The sequence below is a fragment of the Somniosus microcephalus genome, chromosome 1 (genome assembly GCF_052327205.1).
Source record: "Somniosus microcephalus isolate GS21.2 chromosome 1, FLI_Smic_1.0, whole genome shotgun sequence".
Lineage (NCBI taxonomy): Eukaryota > Metazoa > Chordata > Chondrichthyes > Squaliformes > Somniosidae > Somniosus > Somniosus microcephalus.
Window position 1 is genome coordinate 100,975,039 of NC_140987.1, and position 21,705 is coordinate 100,996,743.

General features: G+C 42.5%; 1 protein-coding gene across 3 annotated transcripts in view; it reads left to right on the forward strand.

Moving 5' to 3' along the window:
- Positions 1-206: 206 nt before the first annotated feature.
- The window catches only part of LOC147124260 (coiled-coil domain-containing protein 192-like), a 163,177-nt gene continuing 141,678 nt past the window's right edge, over positions 207-21,705 (forward strand). For all 3 annotated transcript variants that reach the window (XM_085984408.1, XM_085984402.1, XM_085984415.1), the window contains exons 1-3: positions 207-391; positions 605-659; positions 13,121-13,225. In XM_085984408.1, coding sequence (XP_085840534.1) covers positions 294-391; positions 605-659; positions 13,121-13,225 — 258 coding nt within the window. In that variant the 5' untranslated portion in view covers positions 207-293. The remainder of the gene's footprint in view (positions 392-604; positions 660-13,120; positions 13,226-21,705) is intronic.

Below are 21,705 nucleotides of genomic sequence, written 5' to 3' on the forward strand. Positions count from 1 at the left end.
TCTAAGCTCTTGCCCGAGAACGAAGAACTACTGACAATCGTCAAGCTGTTCAATAGAGAGCTATTGGCGATCATCAAGTTGTTCAACAGAGGGCGTCCTTCCCTTGTCCCAAGCGCCGCGTGTGATTGGTGTGTGATGACGGCAGCGGACATCCACATTTCGATTGTGTGATAGCTGTATATTCGTTGCTAGGAAACGCCGTTGTATCAATAAACAAAGGAGCAAGGCGCTCGAGCCTCGTCCTCGTGTTTCCAGTGTGACCGACTCATCCAGCAGCAAGGCTCTGCTGGGAGATGGGGCATGCAGCAAGTGGCAATGTTAAAATAATATCGGTTAAACCTGATGAAAAGAAACGAGTGTCAAACGCTGCCAACCTGCGAAAAGCACAAAGGTACTGCATTCACATTCCCGTTCTTGACCACTTCTTCATTCAGATCTTAGGTTAACGCTAGTTGGGTTAAGATAAGAAATAAAAGTGGGCGTGCACCACCAGTCTCTGGTGTTCAGTTGTATTGTGGTCTGAATTAGCATTTGACGTACGCCGTAAAATTATTCTGTATAACTAAATAATAATCGTTTATTTATTTTGCTTGCTTATTTACAGCATAACACAGACTAACAGCTGTGTAAAGGGAACTCCAAATTACATTGACGACTTGGTGAGAACACAATTATCACAGTTTTTGTTAATTGTTCCACTTTGGTTTGTTCCAGAACATAATTTTATAGAACATATATTGCACACAAGGCAGTTTCACTTAATTGTGTTATGTTGAGACAAAAATAAACAACAACAACTTGCATTTATATTGTACCTTTAACGTAGCAAAACATCCCAAGGCGCTTAACAAGAGCGTTATAAAAAAAAATTGACACCAAGCCACAGGAGATATCAGGACAGATGAACAAAAGAGGTAGGTTTTAAGGAGCATCTTAAAGGAGGAGAGAGAGAGATAGAGAGGCAGAGAGGTTTAGGGAGGGAATTCCAGAGCTTAGGGCCAAGGCAACTGAAAGCATGGCTGCCATTGGTGGAGCGATTAAAATCTGGGATGTGCAAGATGCCAGAATTGTCGACGCGCAGAGATCGCAAAGGTTTGTAGGGCTGGAGGAGATTACAGAGATAGGGACGGGTGAGGCCATTGAGGGATTTGAAAACAAGGATGAGGATTTTAAAATTGAGGCGTTGTTGGACCGGGAGCCAGTATAGGTCAGCGAGCACAGGCGTGATGGGTGAATGAGACTCGGAGTGAGTTAGGATACAGGGAGCAGAGTTTTGAGGTCATGCAGAAAGCCTGTGGACAAGTGTAATGAATGACGAGCGACTTCTTTAAGAAGTTCCTTAAAACCTTGATCAAGCTTTTGATCACCCCTCCGGATATCTGTTTCATAAGAACATAAGAAAAAGGAGCAGTATTAGGTCATTCGGCCCTTCGAGCCTGCACCACCATTCAATAAGATCATGGCTGATCTTCCACCTCAACTCCATCTTCCCGCACTATCCCCATATCCTTTGGTTTCCTTAGTATCCAAAAATCTATGGATCTCTGTCTTGAATATACTCATCGGCTATTCTTGCCCACTCACTTAACCTGTCTATATCCCTTTGCAGCTTCTTTGCATCCTCCTCACAGCTTACTTTCCCACCTAGATTTATATTGTCAGCAAACTTGGGTACATTACACTCGGTCCCCTCACCTAAGTCATTCATATATATTGTAAATAGCTGAGGCCCAAGCACTGATCCTTGTGGTACCCCACTAGTTATAGCCAGCCAACCCAAAAATAACCTGTTTATTCCTACTCTCTGTTTTCTGTCCGTTAACCAATCCTCAATCCATGCCAATATATTACCCACAATCCCATGAGCCCTAATTTTGTGTAATAACCTCTTGTATGGCACCTTATTAAATGCTTTTTGAAAATCCAAATATACTACATCCACTGGTTGCCCCCTTATCTAGCGTGCTAGTTACAACCTCAAAAAACTATTAACAGATTTGTTAAACGTGATTTCCCTTTCATAAATCCGTGTTGACTCTGCCCAATCATGTTATGATTTTCTAAGTGTCCAATTACCACGTCCCGATTAATAGATTCTAGTATTTTCCCTACTACTGATGTCAGGCTAACTGGCCTGTATTTCCCTGTTGTCTCTCTCCCTCCATTCTTGATAGCGGGGTTACCTTCCAATCCACAAATCTAGGGAATTCTGGAAGATCAGAACCAATGCATCCATTATCTGTGTAGCTACATCTTTTAAAATCCTAGGATATAGGCCATCGGGTCCAGGGTATTTGTCAACTTTTAGTCCCATTAATTTCTCCAGTACTGTTTCTTTGCTAATACTAATTTCTTTAAGTTTGTCATTCTTGCTAGACCCTTGGTTCCCCACTATTTCCGGAATGTTATTTGTGTCTTCTACCGTGAAGACAGATACAAAGTATTAGTTTAATGTCCCTGCCATTTCCTTATTCCCCATTATAATTTCTCCTGTTTCTGCCTCTAAGGAACCCACATTTACTTTTGCTAATCTCTTCCTTTTTACATAGCTATAGAAGCTTTTAAAATCTGTTTTTATGTCATAAGAACATAAGAACATAAGAATTAGGAGCCAAAGTAGGCCATATGGCCCTTCTTGCCTGCTCCTCCATTCAATAAAATCATGGCTGATCTTTGACCTGAACTCCACTTTCCCGCACTATCCCCATATCCCTTGGTTCCCTTAGTATCCAAAAATCTATCGATCTCTGTCTTGAATGTACTCATTGAGTGAGCATTCACAGTCCTCTGGGGTAGAGAGTGCCAAAGATTCACAACTCTCTGAGTGAAGAAATTCCTCCTCATCTCAGTCTAAATGGCCGACCCCTTATCCTGAGAATATGCCCCCTAGTTCTAGACTCTCCAGCCAAGTGAAACAACCTCTCAGCATCTACCCTGTCAATCCCCCTCAGTATCTTATATGTTTCAATGAGATCACCTTTCATTCTTCTAAACTCCAGAGAATATAGACCCAATCTACTCAATCTCTCCTCATAGGACAACCCTCTCATCCCAGGGATCAATCTACTGAACCTTCATTGCACCGCCTCTAAGGCAAGTATGTCCTTCCTCAGATAAGGAGACTAAAACTGTGCACAGTACTCCAGGTGTGGTCTCACCAAAGCCCTGTACAATTGCAGTAAGAATTCCTTACACTTGTACTCCAACCACCTTGCAATAAAGGCCAACATGCCATTTACCTTCCTAATTGCTTGCTGTACCTGCATGCTAAATTTATGTGTTTCCTGTATGAGTACACCTAAATCTCTCTGAACACCAACATTTAATAGTTTTTCACCGTTAAAAAAAAATTCTATTTTTCTGTTCTTCCTACCAAAGCGAATAACCTCACATTTCTCCACATTATACTCCATCTGCTACCTTATTGCCCACTCACTTAACCTGTCTATATTTATAATGGGGAATAAGGAAATGGCAGAGAAATTAAATAAATACTTTGTTTCAGTCTTCATGAAGGAAGACACAGAAAACCTCCCAGAAATACGAGAAAAGCAAAGGTGTGGTGAGAATGAGGAACTTAAAGAAATTATTATTAGTAAAAAAAAGTACTAGCAAAATTTATGGGACTAAAAGCCGATAACTCCCAAGGACCAGATGACGTACATCCTAGGGTTTTGAAAGAGGTTGCCATTGGGATAGTGGATGCATTGGTATGGGATAGTATGTTGCCTCCCTGGTGCAAGGGTCAAGGATGACTCGGAGTGGCTGCAGGGCATTCTGGAGGGGGAGGGTGAACAGCCAATTGTCGTGGTGCATATATGTACCAACGATATAGGGTAAAAGATGGGATGAGGTCCTAAAAGCTGAATATAGGGAGTTAGGAGGTAAATTAAAAAATACGACCTCAAAGGTAGTAATCTCAGGATTGCTACCAGTGCCACATGCTAGTCAGAGTAGAAATAGAAGGATATTTCAGATGAATACATGGCTAGAGGAATGGTGCAAGGGATAGGGTTTCAAATTTCTGGGACATTGGAACCAGTTCTGGGGGAGGTGGGACCAGTACAAACTGGACAGTTTGCACCTGGGCAGGACCAGGACCGATGTCCTAGGGGGAGTGTTTGCTAGTGCTGTTGGGGAGGATTTAAACTAAAATGGCAGGGGGTTGGGAACCTGTGCAGGGAGACAGAGGAAAGGGAAGCAAGGATAGAAGCAAAAGACAGGAAGGAGAAAAGCAAAAGTGGAAGGAAGAGAAATCAAGGGTGAAAATCAAACAGGGCCACAGTAAATAATAATTCTAAAAGGACTAAGAGTGTTAAAAAAACAAGCCTGAAGGCTTTGTGTCTTAATGCGAGGAGCATTCATAATAAGGTGGATTAATTAGCTGTGCAAATAGATGTAAACGGATATGATATAATTGGGATTACGGAGACATGGCTCCAGGGTGACCAAGACTGGGAATTCAACATCCGGGGTATTCAATATTCAGGAAGGACAGGCAAAAAGGAAAAGAAGGTGGGGTAGCATTCCTGGTTAAAAAGGAGATTAACACAATAGTTAGGAAGGATATTAGCTCTGATGATGTGGAATCTGTATGGAGAGAGCTGAGAAATACCAAGGGGCAGAAAACGTTAGTGGGAGTTGTATATAGACCCCCAAACAGTAATGCTGAGGTTGGGGATGGCGTTAAATGGGAAATTAGAGACGCGTGCAATAAGGGCACAGCAGTTATCATGGGTGACTTTAATCTACATATCGATTGGGCTAACCAAATTAGTAACAATACTGTGGAGGAGGAATTCCTAGAGTGTATACGGGATGGTTTCCTGGACCAATATGTCGAAGAACCAACAAGAGATCAGGCCATCTTAGACTGGGTATTATGTAATGAGAAAGGATTAATTAGCAATCTTATTGTGCGAGGCCCCTTGGGGAGGAGCAATCATAATATGATAGAATTCTTCATTAAGATGGAGAGTGAAGTAGTTGACTCAGAGTCTACGGTCCTGAATTTATATAAAGGAAACTATGAAGGTATGAGGTGCGAGTTGGCTAGGATGGATTGGGGAATGTTACTTAAAGGGTTGACGGTGGATAAGCAATGGCAAACATTTAAAGATCACATGGATGAACTACAGAATTTGTTCATCCCGGTCTGGCATAAAAATAAAACAAAAAAGGTGGCTCAACCGTGGCTAACAAGAGAAATTAGGGATAGCATAAGATCCAAGGAGAGGACATATAAATTGGCCAGAAAAAGCAGCAAACCTGAGGATTGGGAGCAGTTTAGGATTCAGCAAAGGAGGACAAAGGGATTAATTAAGAGGGGGAAAATAGAGTATGAGAGTAAGCTTGCAGGGAACATAAAAACTGACTGCAAAAGCTTCTATAGATAAGTGAAGTGAAAAAGATTTTTGAAGTCAAGCGTAGGTCCCTTGCAGTCAGAATCAGGGGAATTTATAATCGGGAACAAAGAAATGGCAGACCAATTAAATACATGCTTTGGATCTGTCTTCACAAAGGAGGACACAAATAACCTCCCAGAGATGTCGGGGAACATAGGGTCTAATGAGAGAGACAAACTGAATGAAATCAGTATTTGTAAGGAAATGGTGTTAGGGAAATTGACGGGATTGAAGGCTGATAAATCCCCAGGGCCTGATAATCTACATCCTAGGGTACTTAAGGAAGTGGCCCTAGAAATAGTAGATACATTGCTGGTCATCTTCCAAAATTCTATAGACTCTGGAATAGTTCCCACGGATTGGAGGGTAGCTAATGTAACCCCACTATTTAAAAAAGGCGGTAGAGAGAAAACGGGGAATTATAGCCTGACATCGGTAGTGGGGAAAATGCTAGAGTCCATTATAAAAGATGTAATAGCAGAGCACTTGGAAAATAGTGACAGGATCGGACAAAGTCAACATGGATTTACAAAAGGTAATCATGCTTGACTAATCTACTGGAATTTTTTGAGGATGTAACGGGTAGAATAGATAAGGGAGAACCAGTGGATGTGGTGTATTTGGACTTTCAGAAGGCTTTCGATAAGGTCCCGCATAAGAGATTACCGTGCAAAGTTAAAGCACATGGGATTGGGGGTAAGGTACTGACTTGGATAGAGAATTGGTTGGCAGACAGGAAGCAAAGAGTTGGAATAAACGGGTCTTTTTCCGAGTGGCAGGCAGTGACTAGTGGGGTACTGCAGGGATCGGTGCTAGGACCCCAGCTATTCACAATATAAATGACCTAGACGAGGGAACTTGATGTAATATCGCCAAGTTTGCAGACGACACAAAACTGGGTGGGTGTGTGTGCTGTGAGGAGGATGCAGAGAAACTCCAGTATGATTTGGACAGGTTGGGTGATTGGGCAGATGCATGGCAGATGCAGTACAATGTGGATAAATGTGAGGTTATCCACTTTGGTGGCAAAAAGAGGAGGGCCGATTATTAACTGAACGGCAATAGATTGGGAAAAGGGGAAGTGCAACGAGACCTGGGTGTCCTTGAGCACCAGTCGCTGAAGGTAAGCATGCAGGTGCAGCAGGCGGTTAAGAAGGCAAATGGTATGTTGGCCTTCATACCGAGAGGATTTGAGTACAGGAGCAAGGATGTCTTGCTGCAGTTGTACAGGGCCTTAGTGAGACCACACCTTGAGTATTGTGTGCAGTTTTGGTCGCCTTATCTGAGGATGGATGTTCTTGCCATGGAGGGAGTGCAGCGAAGATTCACCAGACTGATACCTGGGATGGCAGGAATGACGTATGAAGAGAGATTGGGTCGATTAGGCTTATATTCGCTAGAGTTTAGAAGAATGAGAGGGGATCTCATTGAAACTTATAAAATTCTAACAGGACTAGACAGACTAGATGCAGGAAGAATGCTCCCGATGGCGGGGGTGTTCAGAACCAGGGGTCACAGTCTAAGGATAAGGGATAAGCCATTTAGGACTGAGATGAGGAGGAATTTCTTCACCCAGAGAGTGGTGAACCTGTGGAATTCTCTACCACAGAAGGCAGTTGAGGCCAATTCATTAAATATATTCAAGAAGTAGTTAGATATGTTTCTTAGGCTAAAGAGATCAAGGGATATAGGGAGAAAGCAGGGACAGGGTACTGAATTTAGATGATCAGCCATGATCTCATTAAATGGCAGAGCAGGCTCGAGGGGCTGAATGGCCAATCCTGCTTCTATGTTTCTATGTTTCTATGTTTCTATGTAACTAGTGGAGTAGACAAAGGGGAACCTGTAGATGTGGTGTATCTGGATTTTCAGAAGGCCTTCGATAATGTCCCACTAAGGGAAAGTCACTCTGAGGAGCGGGATGAAATGAGGAACAGAGTCCTGACCCGCCACGCCAACCGCCCACACCCGACCTGTCCAGGTAAAGAAAATTCCTCTTGTTCTGGACTCTCCCACCAGAGGAAATAGTTCCTTTGTATCTCCTCTATCAAATCCCTTCATCATTTCAAAAACCTCGATTAGATCACCCTTCTAAGTTCAAGGGATTACAAGCCAAGCTTATGCAACTTGTGCTCATAATTTAACCCTTTAAGCCCTGGTATCATTCTGGTGATTCTGTGCTGTACCCCTTCTAATGCCAATATATCTTTCCTGAGCTTTGGTGACCAAAACCTATGAGTACAGTTTACTCCTGATGATTCAGTCATTTTTTTGCTGTTAAAAAAATTATCCAATAATTTAAATTAAACAATGTAAATTATAGTTATATTTACAATTTAGTGCTAAAGAAATCGAGTTAACATTATTTCAAATTAAGAAGCTTTGAGTTAAGAGGAGTAAACTGTATCAGACTAATATTTACCAGTTTGTTGTGTTGATGTTAGAATAATTAATTTTAGTTCCATTTGTAATGGCCAATATACAAGAAAAGCTCCGGTAATGAACCCTATCCTATGCCACTGGATTCTGTTTTCATTCTGTATGTTCCTGTACCTTTTTAAACAATATTATTTTGGGAAGCTGATTACAGTCTTTGCTGTCTGAAGATAGAAAGTAATACCTTACAATACTTTCAGTTGGTTTTATGCAAGCCTACTGAACTAGCACCAGTACTGTACACAACACTACTTGTCAGGCAGATGTGGAGTTTAGGGGTATGGACGGGTGTAATACTGTCTGCAGTGGGAAAGGTGCACACAGGGTCTAGCTGTTGATGAAATCTGGTGGGATGTGTTAGGCCTTTCATGGAATGGGGAAGGGAATTGTTGAGTTATTGGAAGGTGCTATGGGTCATTTAATAGGTAAGCTTTGGTTTTTTTTTGCAAATTATTACACTTTTTACATGAATATAATGAGATATTCACAATCTATATCAATGATTTGGATAAGGGGACTAAATGTAACATTTCCAAATTTGCTGATGATACAAAGCTAGGTGGCAGTGTCAGTTGTGAAGAGGATGTGAAGAGGCTTCAAGGGGATCTTGACAGGCTCAGTGAGTGAGCGAGAATATGGTAGATGGAATATAATGTGGATAAATGTGAAGTTATCCACATTGGTAGAAAAAACAGAAAGGCAGAGTATTTCCTAAATGGCGAAAGATTGGGGAATGTAGATGGTTAAAGGACCTGGGTGTCCTTGTACGTGAGTCACTGAAAGTGAATGTGCAGGTGCAGCAAGCCATTGGGAAGGCAAATGGTATGCTGGCCTTCATTACAAGAGGATTTGAGTACAGGAGTAAAGAAGTCTTACTCCAATTATATAGGGCCTTGGTGAGACCAGACCTGGAGTACCGTGTACAATTTTGGTCTCCTTACCTAAGGAAGGATATACTTGCCATAGAGGGAGTGCAACAAAGGTTCACGAGATTGATTCCGGAGATGGCGGGACTGTTGTATGAGAAGAGATTGAGTAAACTAGGCCTGTATTCTCTTGAATTCAGAAGAATGAGAGGGATCTCATTGAAGCATACAAAATTATTACAGGGCTTGATAGGGTGGATGCTGGGAGAATGTTTCCCTTGGCTGGGGTGTCTAAAACCAAGGGCCACAGCCTCAGGATAAAGGGTAGGCCATTCAGGACCGAGATGAGAAGACATTTCTTCACACAGAAGGTGGGGAATCTTTGGAATTCTCTACCTCAGAGGGCTGTGGAGGCTCAGTCATTGGATATATTCAAGCCAGAAGTCAATAGATTTCTGACTAGTAAGGGCATCAAGGGATATGGCGATAGGGCCGGTGAATGGAGTTGAGGCAGAAGACCAGCCATGATCTCATTGAATGGCGGAGCAGGCTCGAAGGGCCAAATGGCCTACTCCTGCTCCTATTTCTTATGTTCTTATGTTCTTATCCCTTTGCAGGCTATTGCTAGTTCACTCTCATATTCTCTTTCTTTATCAATGTCTTGATTATCCTTTGCTGAATTCTAACATCCTCCCAATCCTCAGGCTTACTACTCTTTTTGGCAACAATAAGCCTCTTTCTTTAATCTAATACTATTTTTAACTTCTCTTGTTAGCCACGCTTGGATCACTATTCCTGTGGGGTTTTTATTCCTTAGGCAAATGTATATTTGTTGCGAATTATGAATTAATTCTTTAAATGTTTGCCATTGCTTATGTACCATCATATCTTTTAATCTAGTTTCCCAATCTACCTTAGCCAACTCGCCCCTCATACCTACGTAGCTTGCTTTGTTCAGATTTAAGATCCTAGTTTCAGACTTAATTAAATCACTCTCAAACACAATATAAAATTCTATCATATTATGATCACTCTTCCCCAAAGGCTCCTTTACTATGAAGTTATTAATTAACCCTTTCTCATTGCACAATACTAGTTCTGAAATAGCCTGTTCCCTCATTGGTTCCTCGACATACTGATCTAGAAAACAATTTTAAATTTTCTTTGACTCAGTATCTGTTATTTCCCCTTGGAATATTTTTCTACATTAAAGATGCTATATAAATGCAAAGGAATGGTGTGTATCTATGTGGCTTACAATCACAACATTACTCCAATGGCTTTCTCATGAGCCATTGGCAGTTGAGAAATAAAATAAACAGCACTGTTTTATTCTCTGCACCAACAATTGTAAGTTATTATAAAAACAATCCTCTATAACTGAATAAACAGACAACTTTCATACTAAACTTATTGATTTGATGAATAAATGTATTCTTTTATTCTTCCGGCTCTCTCTCCATAAATTACTGAATATTCTTTTGACATCATACTCAGTGATCCAAAACAAAATTGAATAAAATAAATGTTCAACCTTGTATTAACCAATCAGCACACACAAACCCCAAGAACAAGCTGACTGCCAATACCATATGTGCAGTAATAATGTCAGCTGTAAGAATTTGGCAGTGCTATGATATAAAAATTATTCTTAAAAATTAAAAGGTGTGTATATATGTGGTAAAACAAACATGCTTTCAGATACAGTAAGTGTCCAGACTTGTCAAATAAATAAAATGCAGTAATTTGTAGGAAACAAGTAAAATATACCACACATTGCTGTAAAAACTTATGAGAAGGAGTTGATAAATATGGTCCTCAATACACAAAATGCTGGCAATTGAATTAACATTTCTGTAACTCTGAGATTGAATTCATGGATAGGAAATTGTTGAATATTTTTATTACAGTATCATAGAATCATAGAATCACAGCACAGAAGGAGGTCTTTTGCCCTATCGGGTCTGCACCAGCTCTTTCAAAGGGTAATCCAGTTTGTCCCACTTCCCCGCTCTTTCCCCATATCCCTGCAATTTTTTCTCCTTCAATATTTATCCAATTCCCTTTTGAAGGCTACGATTGAATCTGTATCTCTATCAGGCAGTGCATTCCAAATCCTAACCAGTCGTTGCGTAAAAAAGTTTTCCCTCATGTCGCCTCCAGTTCTTTTGCCAATCACCTTAAATCGGTGCCCTCTGGTTACCAACCCTTCGGCCATTGGAAACAGTTTCTCTCTATTTACTCTATCTAAACCCTTTATGATTTTAAACTCCTCTGTCAAACCTCATCTTAGTCTTCTCTGCTCTAAGGAGAACAACCCCAGCTTCCCCAGTCTCTCCACATAACTGTAATCTGTAACTGAAAAATTCTCTTCTGTACCCTCTACAAAGCCTTCATGTCCTTCCTAAAGTGTGGTGCCCAGAATTGGACACAATGCTCCAGCTTGGGGTCGAACTAGTGTTTTATATAGGTTTAGCATAACTTCTTGGCTTTTGTACTCTATGGGGGAAAAATGGGTTGCTTTGCAAAGCATCAATGCCCGGGTGCGGCGCCGCTAATGCCTCCCGCGAAATTCAGCGGGAGGTTAGCAGCGGCAGTAGACGGTAGCGCCCTGCAGTGCTGCACCTCCGGCGATGATGTCATCGCCGTGCACAGCGCCCCGGCCGCAAACTTCGCTTGCGCCCCCTGACCTACCGCCGGACACTATGTCCGACAGGGTCAGGGTGCCATATTTGTGGTCGTGGCTGCGCAAATTAAAGGGCAGGTGCTGGGCAGCCATTTTTTTGGGCCGCCTGCCAGCACCTGCCCCCTTTCGACTTTTCCTGCGGGGTGCCGGCCACGATCCGTCAGCCCGGCACCCCTCTTGAGTGCCGGGCTCTTTAGCCGGCACTCCACTCCCCGGTGGTCCAGCAGGGCCCCAGTGCGCGCTGCGCTAGGCCCCTCCCCTTTAATCAGGGGAGGGAGGCCTGCAGTACGTGCTGACGCACGTGCTGCTGCACGTAGCGCTGCAATATTGAATGGTAGCGCCCCTAGAGGGAGGGGGAGCGCTTCCAGTAGCGCCCTGCCTCTTGCTTGGGGTGCTACCATTCAATTTCCGGTGCGGGGGTGCTAGCTTTTGCGGGGCGCTAAAAGTAGCGCCCCGGCGAAGTTAGCACCCCAAAGGGGATGCGACCCAATTTTTTCCCCTTTGCCTCTATTTATAAAGCACAGGATCCTATATGCTTTATTAATGAATGAAACACTAATGAAGGAAACCTGTACATTTTGCTCACAACCTCATCCCTCATGAGTTATGTGATCTTCTTCACAAATAAATAAATAAACATATTCGGCTACTATTTTTATTTATTTGCTCTCAGGATGTAGGCAAGGTTGCAAGTGTTGGCGAACCTTCTTGAGTCATTACAGTCCTCTGTGTTGATGGTGCCTCCATGTTAGTGAGTGGCTTTAGAGAAAATTATGTGTAGACTAGACCAGGTAGAGTTGGTAGTATTAGTAAATTATTATTAGTAAATATTATTATATTATTATATAATATAAAATATATTATATTATATTAAAATATATTAGTAAATAGTAAATATTATTAGTAAAAAACTATTAGTAAATCAGTTGTGGTTTCACAACAAGACAGCAGCTATCTTGGTCATTTTTTCTGGTGCTAGCCCACACATTATCGGATTTATTGAATTCAATTTCACATCACACCATCATGAGATTTGAATTCTTAATGTTGGGGTTACGAGTCCAGTACCACAACCACTACACTACCTGTACACACACCCATACTGACATAACTTCCTGTTCAGTAGCTTGTATTTATTTTACCACTGTAAAACATTATCACTTCTATGAATAGAGGATATATAGTAGCCAGCCACAATCTATGACAAATAGCTCCACAAATGAGTCTGCCCAGCAATTCATGAGTGGAAAAAGCCACAACTGACCTATAGTTGCTTCATGAGTGTAAATATTTATTGTATGTTGTGGCTAGGTAAAATGCTTATTCAAGTTCAACTACGTAAAGTAGGTTGAATAATTTTGTACTTTCTGTTACCCTAGAAAATAAGTTGAAGTGCCTTATTATGTTGCTTTGTGATTTTATCTGTTTTCTTTCATGCTGGTGTTTCTCCACATGATTGTGATAACATAATTTAATGGATCTGCACAGGCCTGGTTTTTTAATTCATTTTATATTTTACAAGAGATGATTAAACTATTCATTTTGCAGGACAGTTGATTCTTTTGGCTTGTATGCTAGATGTGTTGTACAAAAAATGATATTATAAAAGTTACACAACTTGTATTAAGATACATTAATTGAGAAAAATTCATCTTCTTGGTGATAGCACGGTCTTGATCAGTGCCATGCTTTGTGATGTAGAAATGCTGATTTATTTACTTTTTCAGATTCGAGGTTTAAACTTCACACAGATTGGTTCTATCCCAGATACATCAGAAGTAGAAAGCAAGCTCCAAGAGGCGGAAGAAAAAGCAAGAACGCTAATGAAAGAGGTAAATCATTTTGGAATATGTTAAAGTGAATTTTATAAAAACAAAATTAATCCTTAACATTTTTTGATTGTGTAAAGTGTGTACCAAAAGTTATACATCCACAAATATTAGTAAGCTAAGCATATAAGGATATTCAGTCAAACAGTTTGATTTTTTTTATCTTATACGCTTATTACCTGCTTTTAGTATTTATTTAGGTGCAAGCTATGTCATGAAATATTAATAATCTGCCCTTTATCACATTCTCTTTTACATTGTACATTTACAGGGTCGGAATTGTTACAGCTCCTGAAAATATTTTAAGTATCTTCCATTTACTGCTACAGTATTGCCATTTATAAGTACAGTTACAATTAGGAAAGGCTGATAAGTTCTCTTTTATTCTGGAAACAAAACAAAGGAGCAATTTTAATTAAAAAGTAATTTTCAATAGTTAAAATTTCAGTAATTGGTACATTGCTGAGCGACTTTGCTGATACGGATTTTGTATTGAATTGATTGGTTCAAAGTCCGATAACAAAGACATGCAATACTTCTTCTGGTATGTTCTCTCACAATTTACTGTCCACTTCTTATAGCAGACAAATCGCGTTAACATCAACTCGCTTGCTATAAGCGGTAGGGACTGTATTACAGCATTAAGATAAAAGTGTTTACTTCACTGTAGGGCAGTAAATTTGTTACTCCAATGAGATTGGAAAATTAATACAAAGGAGCAAGTATTGAATGGATACATTTGTTGATTTTTTGTTGTTTTTATCAATAAATTAGAAAGTGAAAGTTAATTTGTTGAAACATACAGCATTATATTATAGTTTCCATAAATGGCACCAATGTTTAGTTCATTAATTGTCATGTAATGTTCCAACCATCTCTAATGTGATATCTCTGTAACATGTTGGTATTTTTACCTATATGGCCTGGAAGGGATTTTATTTTAATTTATTTTATGGTATTGTTGTGAAGTTAGATTCAGCTTATAAAAGGTTAATTCCTAAGGTTGCAGCATTCCTTTTTTGACTTAACATTAAAAACCTTATATTATAAAAAAAGAAAAAAAGATCTAGAAAGCCTATAGTGACTGAACAATGAGGTTGGAAATGTTAATAAGCTATCCAAAAGGGAAATGGGGCAGCTATTTAAATGTTTACGACAGCAAAATACTGCGGATGCTGGAAATCCAAAATTAAAATAAAATCCCTTCCAGAAAATGCTGGAAAAACTCAGCAGGCCAGGCAACATCCGTGGAGAGAGAAATAGAGTCAACATTTCAGGTCAAAACCCTTCGTTAGGACTGAGAGAAAACACAGGAAATGGAACAGATTAAAAGGCCAGTTTGGGGGTTGGGAAATGGGGATGAAAGAACAAAAGAGAAGTGAAGAGACATTTGGAGGTATTCAAGATGAGACAAGATGGTGATAGGACTAGTAAAGAGACAAAAGACGGCTCTAGATGTTTATTAAATGGATGCAGTGTGAACTGTGAAATGCGCTGGCAGAATGAGAGACAGCTGCCATGTGGGAGAGATAAAAAGGGGGAAGGGCACAAAACAAAGGTGTGGATAAAAAATATATTAAAATGTAATAGGGGACCGGGGTTATGACCTGAAATTGTTGAACTCGATATTGAGTCCGGAAGGCTGTAAAGTGAGGCACTTTATTTAAATGTTTACTTTTGCATGTTGGATCAATATTGAGACAATGGGCAGTTGTTGGATACCAGTTCGCAGCCTGATGGTAGAATGACTACCATTTAATACATCTGGCAGAGGGACTTAGATGCACAGACAATACAGGTGCCGTGAGCTTCCACATCAAGATGGTAACTTTGATTGCGAACTTGACAAGCCAATCGTTGTCACACAGATCTAAAGGTGCAGGGTGGGAGGAAGGTCAGAGGATAGTTTCTTTCTTTTTCTCTTTGGAGAAGGAAGTCTGAGGCAGACATAGACTCTATGGGCAGGATTTTCATTGGGCCGTGGGGGCGGGGTTGGAGGCATGTGGGGGGTTAAAATCTCAAAATTGGGGGGCACGAACCCATCCCGCCCCCAACCCGCCTCCATGCCAGTTTCAAAGGAGGCGGATACCCGACCTGTGCTGGGAGCCGCCTCCACGAGGCGGGAAGAGGATTAGTGCCAATTAACTGCCTGTTAACAGGTAGTTAACAGGCAGATTTTTGCCTAATCCCTATTTTTATTCCTGAAGTGTGGGATTCCCGACAGCTCCAAACCACGCCAAGTTAGCGAGGTGGGCCGTCGGGCTGAAGGACTTGGAGGGTTCGAGATGTCCGGTGTTCAGGTGAGTGATGAGTGCATGAGTGAAGAGGTAAGTGTGTTTGGTGTGTGTAAAGTGTTTAAAGAAGTTTTACTTACCTTTATAGCCTTCCTTCCTTCAGGTCTCGGGAGTCCCTCATCTCACCGGCACAGAAAGCAGAATGGCCGCGAGCTGTCAAAATCTGCAACATTCAGCTTTCTGTTCTGGAGAGATCTCTAAATCAGCCTGAGAGGAAGGAATTAACTTAGTGTACAGATTGTCAGTGTTTGACAGCTTCAAAGAGCTGTCAAATGCTGATATTTCATCTGTCAAAAGCTCTTCACAGATGAAATGTCAATCTGTGACGTCACCTGTTGCCGGGTGGCCCTTAATTGGCCGCTGAGCCCACTGGGCGGGCTCAACATGGTCAATCAAGTGAAAATCGCGTGGGTTGGCCACAACTCGATGGAGGCAGGACTACAACCCCTAAAGTTGTAGTCCTGCCTCCTACGCGCCTCCAGAATCAAAATCCAGCCCTATGCCTTGATAGGAAATGTACAGTCTGTAACAACAGAAGTCAGGTGCCAATCGATTCAGGGACAGTTGATTTGTAATTGAGTTTAGTCTATAATGAGGCAATGATGTGTAGTAGGAAATAGGTGTACCTCACTGGAAAACTACTGTGTTCCCTTATGTATTCTATGCAGACTAAACTAATTTGTTGGTTTGCAATCAGTCTTGTCTCACTAGACTGCTTGACAGTCCACCTTCTGAAAAGACAGGAGAGAATTTATAATGGCATACGCAAGATCATAGTATCCAGTACACATAACAAGAGCTCCATTTAACAACTGCCAGCTCATACTGTCATTCAACTAGATATTGAGCAGTAAAGGTGTGCTTCAGATTGTAGGGATTGGCTACTGGGAGTTAATAACACTGAGCCTGAGAGAACATCTAGTATGGACCAGTGAAATTTTTAACTGTCTCTAAATTTTATTTACTGTCAGCATTTAGAGAAATGGACTTGATTTCCACTGAAATGTTTTCTTCTACGTAATTTTGATCATATCTATGATGTTTATAGCATTGAATAACTTGGAATGCACACCATGGGTGGAACTTTCAATTTTGCCGGGGCAGTAAGGCGGGCGGTATCAGAGTGGACACCCATTATACACCCTGTCATGAATCTTATCATGTCTCATGAAGTAACACTGGGTGGCCAGCTGGTGGCATCGTCCAAGGAGTATAAATACTCAGGCGTGGGCCCAGCTTGCTCAGGATGTTTCTGTAACCAGGAACTAGTGATGTAACTAGAAATCTCATGGTTTTGAAACAGTTGATTAAAGCCTTGTTTTATACTCAAACCAAGCGCTCAGTAGTCTGTTTACATCAATTTAATCAACTGGACCTGCTCCACGCTCTGAGTGGTCTTGGGAACAGACGGTTATGACTCAAACCGTAGAAGGGAACTTGGATGAAGTAATCGATCCATCATGGAGAAACTACTCAGACCCACCCGTCTCGACCTGGACCCGAATTCACTTACAGCTGCTAAGGTATGGAATCACTGGTATCGTACCTTTCGCAACTCCCTTGAGGAGTGTGGTGAGAATGTTCCTAATAAGTTCCGAATGCTTGCCAACTATGTATCCCCTCATGTGTTTGACTATATTGAAGACTGTGTAGACTATGACGCCACTATCCAAATACTACAGCAACTATATGTTAAGTCCCCAAACAAAATTTTTGCTCGGCATCTACTGGCCACAACTCGACAACAACCCGGGGAATCACTTGACAAATTCCTTCAGAAACTTCGCAGGCTCAGCAAGGATTGTAATCTTAAAGCTGTCACAGCTGAGCAGTACCAGGAGGAGTTAATTCGTGATTCCTTTATTAATGGGATTGCATCTCCCTTCATACGTCAGCGTCTGTTGGAGAATAAAACCCTCAAGTTACAGGCTGCTTATGACCAGGCATGCTCTCTGGACTTAGCAAAGAGGAATGCAGATACCTATCTTTCACCATGTGTACGGGCTGCTGCTATCACTTTTAGTGACTCCTTCGACAGGCCTCGGGCGGAAGCTCTCACTGATGATGACTCCCACCTGGCTGATGACAACCCTGTCCTAGAAGCTTTCACTGATGATGACCCTGCCCTAGCGGCATCTTGACAATCTGGAAGGAAGTGTTTCTTCTGTGGAGGTGCATTCCACTATAGGAAATGTTGTCCTGCTCATAACACAGTCTGCAATCATTGCAGTAAGAAAGGTCACTTTTCTAACGTATGCCAGTCAAGAGCCTCTGTTAGTAAGAAAGGCCACTTTTCTAAGGTATACCGGTCGAGAGCCCTTGTTAGTTTTGCAGCTACTATCTATAAAACTGCTCCTCCCCCAAGAGCCACTACGAAGGTTACAGCTGCAATCTATAAAACTGCTCCTCCCCCAAGAACCACTACTAAGGTTACAGATGTCAATGGTAAAACTGCCCCTCCTCCCATCACAGCTGTTTTCCCCCAAAGTCTGTCCCATGCAGTCACAAAGGTTTCGGTAAATGGACACATTTTGAGTGCACTAATCGACTCATGCAGCTCTGACAGCTTCATTAGTGAGTGGGCTGTCAGTAAGTTAAAACTGCGTATTTACCCCTCGGACAGGGAAATTGCAATGGCTCTGACCACCAACTCTTCCAGCTTTTGTATTGTCGACCTTATTCTCAATGGCCGCACTTATTTCTCCACCCAGCTCGGGGTGCTCAAAAACCTATGCAGTGATGTGCTCCTGGGACAGGATTTCCAGAAACAACACAGGACTCACTTTCGAGTTTGGAGGGTCAAAGCCGGAGCTTACTATTTCCAAAGCACCGTTTTGTGCGCTTTCGGCGGCTTCGCTCGACGAGCCCTCCTTGTGTTCCGATCTTTCACCCCGATGTAAGTCCATAGTCACTAAATCATGATGATTCAGCCAAGATGATCGATCCTTTATCGAGGCAGAAATCTCTCGCCTTCTAGCTGATGGTATCATTGAGCCATGTTCATCTTCCTGGCGAGCTCAAGTCGTCGTTGTTAAAAATCCTCTGAAGCAACACAAAAAATGTCTTTGCATCGATTACTTGCAAACTATTAACCAGTATACCGACCTGGATGCCTACCCAGTACCACGCATCGATGACATGGTCAATAACCTTGCCAACTACAAGGTATTTTCAACTTTTGATTTAAAGAGCGCATACCATCAAGTACCATTAAAGGACTCTGACAAAAAGTATACGGCCTTTGAGGCCAGTGGTCGGCTTTATCAGTTTTGTCGCCTTCCATTTGGGGTCACCAATGGGGTGGCCGTCTTTCAACGGGCAATGGATAGCCTAGCCAAACAGAAGAACTTAACAGACACTTTTCCATATCTGGATAATATCGCCATTGCTGGTCATGACCAGAAGGAGCATGATGCCAACCTCCAGAAATTTTTTGACGTTCTCTGTCATCGCAACTTAACCTTAAATGAGTCCAAATCTGTGAAATCAGTGCCATCAGTCAACATCCTTGGCTATTGGGTGGGCAACGGTGTCATCAAACCAGATCCAGAGTGATGCACTAGCAATTGCTACAAAAGACTGGAAATTGAGAAAGTAATAAACAGGCTTTTATTACCAAAGAACAGAGCATGCCTCTTGTGGTTGCCTGGTATCCAAAAGGACCGGGGGCTGCTGAGCAGCGACCTTTATACCCAGCCATGAGGGTGGAGCCAGGGGCGGAGTCAGCTGAGGCATGCACAGACAAGTACAACAATATGCAAGAGTGAACAACAGTACTAACAGTGAACAACAGTACTAACAACAGTGGTGAACAACAATACTAACAACAGTGGTTTACCACACAGAGTGACTTCATCCGCTTCAGGAGCTCCCTCCCCCTACGAATCTCGGCTCTCTTCATCGGGCACTCGGCATGTTCGCCTATTATGCGAAGTGGATACCCCACTTCTCCGACAAGATCCAGCCCCTGCTTCACGCAAAGTCATTTCTGTTGGAGGCAACGGCTATTTCAGCTTTCAACCTCCTCAAGCGACAACTGGAAAAAGCCACGCTTCGTTCCATCGATGAAAATCTTCCTTTCGTGGTCGAGTGCGATGCATCACAGGTGGCGAACTCGGCTACCTTGAATCAAGGTGGTCGACCCGTTGCATTTCTGTCCAGAACTTTGCAGGGTAGCGAGCTCCATTATCCTCCTGTCGAGAGGGAGGCTACGGCTATCATCGAAGCACTACGTAAATGGAGTCATTTTTTCGCTCGTCGCCATTTCACGCTTATAACCGATCAGCGCTCTGTGGCCTTTATGCTGGATAACCGGAAACGCACTAAAATCAAGAATAACAAAATACAGCTCTGGAAGATGGAATTGGCTGCCTTTGGCTACACCATACATTATCGACCCAGCAAAGAGAATGTAGTCCCGGATACCCTCACGCGTGCATTCTGCTCTTCTATGTCAACTTCGACTCTTGCGGATCTTCATACTGACTTATGCCATCCTGGCGTTACCCGTATGTTGCACTTTGTACGATCTAAAAATCTCCCATTTTCTACGGAAGATGTGAAAAGAACATGCTCCACCTGTAGAATTTGTGTAGAATTAAAACCGCAGTTCTTCTGTCCGTCGGATGGCTCGCTCATACACGCTATGCAGCCTATGCAGCGACTCAGCATTGACTTTAAAGGGCCATTGCCTTCCTCAATGCGAAACACCTACTTGCTTACTATGGTGGACGAATATTCACACTTTCCCTTTGTTTTCCCCTGTCCCAATATGCTTACTTCCACAGTGATCAAATGCCTCGATCAAGTCTTTTCCCTTTGCGGTACGGCCAATTTCATCCACTCTGATCGGGGTCCCTCCTTCATGTCAAGCGAACTCAAAAGTTGTCTTTCCCAACGGGGAATCACCACAAGTAAAACGACACCATATCATCCCATCGGTAATGGACAGGTTGAGAGATACAACGCTATCATTTGGAACGCTGTTCGTCTTGGACTGAGGTCTTGCAACCTACCAGACCAGCAGTGGGAAACTATGCTCCCTGACGCGTTGCATTCCATCAGGTCTCTTCTTTCTACGTCCACCAATGTCGCTCCTCATGAGCGATTCTTCAGGTTCCAGTGTCGCTCTACTCATGGGACGTCCCTACCGTCATAGTTGGCAGCTCCCGGCCCTGTGCTGCTCCGAAGATTCGTCCGATCTTCCAAAAATGATCCCCATGTTGATGAGGTGGAACTAACAGACGTTAATCCCACTTACGTGCATGTGCGGTACCCTGATGGCCGGGAGTCCACCGTGTCACTCCGAGATCTGGCTCCCTGTCCAACCAGTCCCAAGGACCCAACTGGTAGAAGAACCAATATAATGATGCCGACGCTCTGCACTCCTTTGAGGATGACGCCCTACCTGGGACATCAAGGGATCTGCCAGCTACTCCACCGGATCAACTCGGGGAGCTGAGCACTTCCCATGGGATGGCCAGGATGCCGGTCAATCCCTGGCTACCAACCAAGATGACGCCAGCTCTGCGCCTGTGATGACCCGCACCCAGAGTCACGATCTCCCCAGTCTTCCGCATGTCGATCAAGGCGACACGGGCCCTGTCGAGCTACCAGTACAGACCAAGCAACCCAGGGACCAAGACATGGTCCGAGGAGACGTGCTTTCCAGCCGCAAACGAAAATCTAAAAGACTGCACCTATTCGTGGTCCGCCTAATCCACTAGAAGAAAGTCGTCGGACTTTCAGGCGGGAAGGATGTCATTAATCTTATCATGACTCATGAAGTAACACTGGGCGGCCAGCTGGTGGTGGCATCCAAGGAGTATAAATACTCAGGCGTGGGCCCAGCTTGCTCAGGATGTTTCTGTAACCAGGAACTAGTGATGTAACTAGAAATCTCATGGTTTTGAAACAGTTGATTAAAGCCTTGTTTTATATTCAAGCCAAGTGCTCAGTAGTCTTTTTACATCACACCCCTTCTGATTTTATTTTCCATTGACTTTAATATTGTCAACTTTGTACTCCCACCAAAGTTGAAAGTTCCGATGCATGTGTGTGAGGTTTATCTCAGTTGTTGACCTGTGATTACTTCTTTATTTTCACCTATCACTATCTTGTAAGTATATATCTATATATATAAAACGTATGTCTCTCTGTCTGTCTTTCTGTCTCTCTGTCCGGCTATAC